This window comes from Prunus persica, chromosome G1, assembly GCF_000346465.2.
Source record: "Prunus persica cultivar Lovell chromosome G1, Prunus_persica_NCBIv2, whole genome shotgun sequence".
Lineage (NCBI taxonomy): Eukaryota > Viridiplantae > Streptophyta > Magnoliopsida > Rosales > Rosaceae > Prunus > Prunus persica.
This window is the reverse complement of record NC_034009.1, coordinates 20735600-20742982: the sequence shown is the minus strand read 5'-3', so window position 1 is coordinate 20742982 and position 7383 is coordinate 20735600. Positions and strand designations below refer to the sequence as shown.

Sequence of the window (7383 nt, the reverse complement as noted above, 5' to 3'; positions counted from 1 at the left end):
GTAGTTTTGAGGTTATCATGAGCTTCTTCTGTGCTTATCTCCTTTGCTAAAAAGGTCTTTGTGTGTTGTTTTTCAAGCATATCCAGCAGTTCAAAAATAGGTTTCTCTCTCTCTCTCTCTCTCTCTCTCTCTTTCTCTGAATGTTTAGTTTAGCTGAAGTGCAAAGACTTCCAAGTTCTTATCTTTAACATAAATTCAGAGTAAACACAGAGACACAGAAAAACTCCATTGAAGTTTTTCTATAAATTTACTGGCATTTCTTTTTTCTTGTTACAATTATCACTGCTGATTATTATAGTTAAATTAAAATTAGTGTTGATACTCATCTTGAAATTTCAGGCATATCATCTCTGGTTTGCTCTCCAACTTTTATTGTTTGTTACCTCTAAATACAGGAAAAATATTTGAGAAAGCTCTCCGGATAAGAATGCTAATACACATTTTGTTGGAATTCAAGATCGTATCATTTTGGGAAGCACTGATAAATAGTCTGTCCTTACTTAACAAAGTTAAGCTTTTGAATAGAGAAAAGGTTTTATTTGCCTTGTGACTTCCTTATTAATGTCACCAATATGATGCTTCACAAAACTACTCAATAAATATAGGGTCATTATCATAAGGGTCTGTTACACTAGCTTCATATCTAAATTGACCTATACGATCCTGATATGGCGTAAGCCAATCTGATGCAGTTATGATTGCACATCTCAACCAACACTCATCAACTGGTGGCATAGGGTGTTGACCTTCCAAATAAACCTGTAAAATAAAAAATAAAAAAATAAATCAAGTTATGTGAAAAGAATAGTAAACAAACATATATATATATATATGCATAAACATCTTATTTGTTTTACCTTAATCCAGTGATTGTGGTTAACAAATCCAATCGAAATCTCACGGTGATAGATAAAATCCAATGGAGCAGTCTCATCTGGAAAAAATGTAAGTGACTGATGCACTGACCAAGTCATGAGGATTACATTATAACAAGATGCAATGAGGTGTCCCATATCTGGTATAGTCATCCACCTATCTTGAAATGGGAAGTCCTCAAAATAGTCCAATATATACTCATATGTTGTACCCGTTCCTTACCATTTAATATTAACTCGTATATGACAGATTCCTTCCTCAACTCCTTCAACAAGTCTCTGCGTACTTTGCACCAAGCATTGTCACCAAATCCCATCAATGATCCAATGGCTCTAAAACCACAATTACCATCACTCTTAACATCTTGTGCCCCTCTAATATGTATCAACATATGTTTAGGAAACCACTTGTTAAACTCTGGTGTTAAGCAAGAGTCATCTACAATGGGTTTAGGCCTATAGGCCTGCATATTACAATTACACCCAAATTATAATATAAACGACAGTATACAAATGTAATATTGTAACTACTTACAGGTAGCTTCAAAGGCTGCTTCTTTGGATTCACATATGGCAATGGTTGTGTCTGACTATTGAATACTGAAAGCTTTTGGGGTATGGTCTTTGGCTTCTTACGTGGCGGTCTTGTAACAACTTTGTCAATCGAGTGTGCACTATCTTGACCAAATAAGACAACCTCAAAAGCAGAAGGCAAACGTCGAGTAGATGTGTCAACTTTTGGACGACCTTTTGTTTTAATCTTCAGCTGGGGTTGTGTAAGCGTGGTAGATGCGGGATTCATGATCTCTTGTAACTTCATACTAACATGTCTCTTTGTCTCAGAACTACAACTTTGAAACCACTTCACAAATAATTCTAACTGTGCATTTTCTGGAGGATTGTTCGGTGTAGCAATAGGTCGGGGCTCCAAAAAATCTAGCTTCCTCCAACGAGGATGAATACAATCAAGTGGAATGGGCCTATGAGTCTGTTTGAACTCTTGCATCTCATGTGCACATGGTAATCCGTGTGTGTTTTATTATGCAACCACATGATATTGGATCAACCTCAATATAATCTAACTGCTTTAGCTCAACCATAATATTATCCAACACAGAAATAGATACAAAACCAATCAACTCCTTGAAGTCTTCTTTCCTGCAGTCATGTTGCACAAATGACAGACTCCTCTCAAATGATGCTTTTATTTCAGTGTGTTGCAATTCTATTAAAGGATGAATTTTATCCCATGATGTTCCAAATGTACACATGCTATTACCAAGTTATTTCTTCAGCTTTGCATGTGCAGTCTCCGCCCTGTATATTGTAGCAACATGTTTCATGTGAAGTAATATATAATGTATGCTATATAAATATTAACTGAAAATCAATAATAAATACCTATTTGATGTTGTATTCCCAAAATGCATACATGTGTTTGTCCAAGCAGCAACGAATCTTTCTTTATAAGGAATCAACCATGTCTCCTTCACATAGTTGATGATAGAATTGTGATCTTTGAAGTTGGTCTGCAAGGCCAATTGATGTCTTTCATACTCGGCTTCTGTATTTGATGAAACAAGCATATTCCATGAAATTAAAAATTTGTTTGAACTAGCTTTGTCTTCAAATACATTTTTGCACTTTCCTAAGACTCCCTTATTGAAATGCCATGTACATAATAAATGTCAAACACCTGGAAAGACTTCATGGAGTGCATTCATGAGAGCTAACTCTCTATCTGTGACAATAACACTAGGAATCGAATTATCACCCATAACACTCCTTAATCGAGCCAATGCCCATCTGTAGTTGTCTTCTTTCTCAGCACTAAGATAAACAAATGCAATTGAGAATGTAAGATGTGTAGACGTCACCCCCTCAATCTCCAAAAGTGGATAGCGAAACCTGTTTGTCTTATATGTGCAATCCATGATCAAAATATGAGGAAATGCGCGCAGTAGCTTAATACTTGTAGGGTGAGCATAAAACAAATCACTTACAATATTAGCGTTACCATAGCTTCTATGCCACTCTACATACTCATGGGCAAACAACTTTCATAGTAATACCTGCATCTTTGACATACCTACTTTCTCAATCACCCTATTTTTTTGTCTGGCATTGTAGATTGTCTTCATTGTGGTCAAATTCAACCTATCTCTACGTTTAAGAGTATATAATATATCCTTTGGCCTAGCCAAACTCTTAGACATGTCAACCACTAGTAAATTCTCTTCCACAGTTAATCTCCCTGCATATGAATACCCTTCCATATTTAGTGCTGCAGGATGGTTATGAACTCCACAGAACTCAAGTTGCTATGCATCTCCAGGACCACAGTTCACACCCTTCAATGAAAAGGAGCAACCACACTTCTTCGTGCCAGCAGACTTCACACTTTTTTTCTTTGGAGGGTTTGAACTTTGATCAAGCTTATGTATTGTCTTGCTATCTGATTCCACAACTTTTTTTTCCCCTAAATTGGCCACCCCTCTCACAACAAAATAGAATTCGACCGGTCTTGAATTTACCAGCTCCTCCAATATCAGACCTTTTAATGATAATCACAAAGCCATTCCTTTTCCCTTGTTCACGAGTCCATCTTATTAATGCATCACGACTAACAAATATCTGTAAAATCACTAATAATTAAATTAATGTATGCAATTATAAAATAAATATATAAATATTCATTAATTTACCTCGTTTGTGATAAATTCATTTCTATAGTCTAAAACACATTTTTTATTGATGTCGGTGTCTTGCTTAGATACATCTTCTGGATGCTGTTAAAAAAAACCCTCATATTTGTCATTTTTCGGTACAATTGCTTTACCCTAAACCAAAAAAAAAAAAACAAAAACAAAAAAAAAAATCAAAGTTAATACCTCTTTTGATGACTTCCTCGAAATGTATGAAGCATCCATTCCAAAATTTCAAAAGTACAAAAAAAAAGGCTTTGAAACTCCTTATGATAGGAATCCAAATACATAAATAGGCATGAGTGGCAAAAGAAAGTCGCTGCAAACTTCATCAAATTGGCCCTAGTAGTACTAGTTAAGATATTTTTAATCATACATGCTCACAAGCCAAAAAAACCAAGTCCTAAAAGGGGGATGAAGATGGTGCCACCACAGTAGGGTCAAAGAGTTTTTCATTCACGTTGTTAGTGAACTAGGCAAAAGTAATATGCCTAAATTCTATTTTTACAGTATATAAGTCAATTCACCATAATATTGTTTTGACAACTTACTCGATTGAAATTATCGTGTCTCTTGTCGGAATTCAATGATTAATCAGGCCTTCACATAATCTCCATCGCTGCGCTTCCTTTTGGACCGCGAGAAGAAGCAGATTTGAGCCCAAGTCTTTTTCTGCTTAGCAGGTTGTGCTTTAACTTCTCTTTTCACGACAAGCTCAGTCATTTATTGAACAACAGCCTAAGATTATATTTGCTCCGAGCCATTCTAACTCGCGGATCACAAAGATGGGAACCAAGTAATCTCTTGATTAGGGTTGAATACAGTTAGTAGGGTGTACTTATTAAAATTATATTTGTTTCACAATTCCATATATCCTTTTTAGTCATTTTATATTAGGGTAAATTAGTAATTTAATATATACTTTTGCAGTAGGGTGTACTCAGTTAATTTTAGGGTTCGTTTAGCAGCACTCATAAAAAAAATACAATAAATGTTAACAAAATATATAAATTGCAAGAAACATTTAAATAAAAATTAATATGACATAGAAATTAATAGAACGAAAATGACAAATACTTTACCTCATTGCTAAGGTTTTCCCCGCTTCTATGGTTATCCATCGCTTTTGCCAAGACATTTCTTCATTTTGCCAACTCTTTATTAAGAATTTTCCACCTCCTAGATAATGCCATTTTTGTACGTGTCGAACTAATTGCCCTTTCACAAAATGCCTGAGGAATTTTTTCCACATATGAGAAAATTTAATCTCATTGTCCGTTATGGGACAATGACTAACTTGGACCCAAGCCTCACACAAGCTAACATCTTCCATCATACTCCATGCCACTCCATTTTCACTAGAAGAACCCATAATATGATAGAGAAAAATACAACTTGAAAGTGAAAAAAATATTGAGTAGAAAGTGAATAATAGTAGAAGGAGAAGAAAATGTAAGAGGATTTGGTGTTAAAAGTGAAGAGTATTGGTTGGTATTTATACCAAAAAAAATCAGTAATTTTTGTGTATTTTTTTTTCATTTTTTTATTGCAGAAAAATTGGTTGCTGTTGGATTGAAGGAAAAAATTGAATCGGAGAGCCAATACGCCGACACGTGTAAGGTAGCCGTTGGCGGCTACTGTAGCGCGTCATTTCAAATTTTTTTTTTTAACGTTGGAGTGTGCAATGCACGCGCAAACGGTAAAAAAAATTTGAAGGGCTGACGCCAGCCTGGCGTCAACCATGACGTCACAGCCCTCGGGCTCTTGCTCAGGCCAAACTCCACCTAGGGCCAGCCCAGTCTCATGGCCCCCACTTCTTGCCCGGGTTGCCTTTTGTTGCTAGAAACCCATTTTTCTCCCAAACCCCCCCCCCAGCCCGAGTCCAGCCTTAGTTGCTGGACTTGCTCTAAGAGGTTGCTTGTGGTTTGTTGTCAACATCCATGCCCATGGCGGGTCCGAGCATCGAGAATTGGAGAATGCAGCTTCATGATTGTGAGGTGTACAACTGTCTATGAATGTGATTTGAGATTTGTAAGTGACAAGCATCGTCAAGCAACCGCAGCACTTGTAGCCACTTCATTTAAAAGGAAGTTTAAGGATTCTCGGACAATATGCACACCAAGTGACATTATGAGAGATGTGAAACACAACTTTGGTTTCACCATCCATTATTTAAAAGCTTGGAAAGCAAGGGAGTTAGCTCTATTGTCCATTAGAGGATCAGCGGAGGAGGCATCTTATATCCTTCCAGCTTATTGCTATGAATTGGAGCGTATGAATCCCGGCACAAAAACACACATCCAAACTGATGAGAACAATCACTTTGTGTATTGATGGTGGTTGGTGCATGTATTAGAGGGTTTCGTTCTTCCATGCGCCCAATGATAGCTGTGGATGCCACTCATTTAAAATCCAAGTACAAGGGTGTTATGTTTGTAGCAAATGCATTCGATGGTAATCGAAATATATGTACTCTTGCTTTTGGGATCAGGGATTTGGAGATGGATGTATCATGGCATTGGTTTTTCACTAAACTTCATGAAGCCATTGGTGAGTGTCCCAATCTTGTTATTATTTTTGATCGCAATGTTAGCATAGAGAATGTGTGGAACAAAGTTTTTCCAACTGCGCAACATGGCATATGCTTTTATCATATGAAGGGGAACATGAAACGCACTTGCAAGTTGAAAAAGCATGATAAAATACTTATGCACTTTAGCAGGCTGCGAAATCTTATTCCATTGCTGAATTTGATTGTCATTTTAGCAAGATCAAGCGAAAGGAACATGTTGCTCAATATCTTGAAGAGGCAGGGTTACATAAGTGGTCTAGAGCTGACATGGATGGACACCGCTACAATGTAACGACAACAAATATTGCGAAGTCAATCAACTCAGTCCTTAGGTTTGCAAGGATGCTGCCATTAGTTCATTTGATAGGGGAAATTATTAATCTCCTTATGAAATGGTTTACCAAACGTCGTGAGTTGGGTTTGAATTGCATAACAACATTGTGCCCTAATTTTGGAGAGAAGAAGTTGAGGAATAGGTTGGAGGATGCTGCAAGGATGAATGTCGTTAAACTAAATAACGCACAGTTTAATGATTTGGACGGTGGTGTGGACGGCCTCATAGATTTGACGAACAATAGTTGTAGTTGTAGAAAGTTTCAGCTTGAGCAGCTACCTTGCAACCATGTAGTTGTAGTTTGCCACTTCTTGAAAGTAAATGTATACTCGAAGGCTTCTCGGTATTACACTCAGAAAACATGGATGAATGCTTATTCAGATAGCATCTAACCGGTACAGCCTCACGGAATGTGGGATATTCCTGAAGATGTTCGAAGTCGAGTTGTGCTGCCTCCCATGACAAGGGTTATGCCAGGCTGACGAAAGAAGATAAGAATTCCCTCGCAAGGAGAGGGCGCCATTACAAGAAAGTGCTCAAGGTGTGGTTCCGCAGGCCACAATAAAAGCACCTGTAAAAACAATATTCCATTGCACAATGTATCTTAGACAATATCATTTGTGTTGCTTTGGGAGGTCATGTAAATTTTACTTTTATTTGTGGTGGGTTTCGTGTTATGTTGAATGAGAATTCTTTTAAATTTGCATAATTTGGGTTGCATTGCTAAACAACATGCTTTATTGCTTCCAGATTGCAATTATATTGTACTGTTATTGTACTGGTATTGCCATTGAAATGTAAATTGTGAGTGCGAAATTAAAGGGCCTGTAATGTAATTCAAAATGGATCCGAAACATTAAAGTTCTTAGAATTCCTTTATTACACAGTTACCGTGAT

General features: G+C 36.9%; 2 protein-coding genes across 2 annotated transcripts; one reads left to right on the top strand and one right to left on the bottom strand.

Annotated features, from left to right (window-relative positions):
- On the bottom strand, positions 589 to 1881 carry LOC18792652. The gene is made up of 4 exons (XM_020555435.1): positions 1411 to 1881; positions 1099 to 1339; positions 858 to 961; positions 589 to 759 (listed from the first exon to the last, which is right to left on the bottom strand). Exons 1-4 carry the CDS (start codon positions 1879 to 1881, stop codon positions 589 to 591), a joined length of 987 nt encoding a protein of 328 aa, XP_020411024.1.
- Positions 5962 to 6878, top strand: LOC109946745. The gene is made up of 2 exons (XM_020555432.1): positions 5962 to 6195; positions 6303 to 6878. Exons 1-2 carry the CDS (start codon positions 5962 to 5964, stop codon positions 6876 to 6878), a joined length of 810 nt encoding a protein of 269 aa, XP_020411021.1.

Excerpts from the sequence above, each read along its gene's own strand:
- LOC18792652 (XM_020555435.1), bottom strand. The coding sequence starts at position 1,881 with ATGCAAGAGTTCAAACAGACTCATAGGCCCATTCCACTTGATTGTATT. Across the intron at positions 1,340-1,410 it reads AGCAGCCTTTGAAGCTACCT|GCCTATAGGCCTAAACCCAT; the intron begins GTAAGTAGTTAC and ends TGTAATATGCAG. Across the intron at positions 962-1,098 it reads ATACGAGTTAATATTAAATG|TGCATCAGTCACTTACATTT; the intron begins GTAAGGAACGGG and ends TGACTTGGTCAG.
- LOC109946745 (XM_020555432.1), top strand. The coding sequence starts at position 5,962 with ATGATAGCTGTGGATGCCACTCATTTAAAATCCAAGTACAAGGGTGTT. Across the intron at positions 6,196-6,302 it reads TAGAGAATGTGTGGAACAAA|GCTGCGAAATCTTATTCCAT; the intron begins GTTTTTCCAACT and ends GCACTTTAGCAG.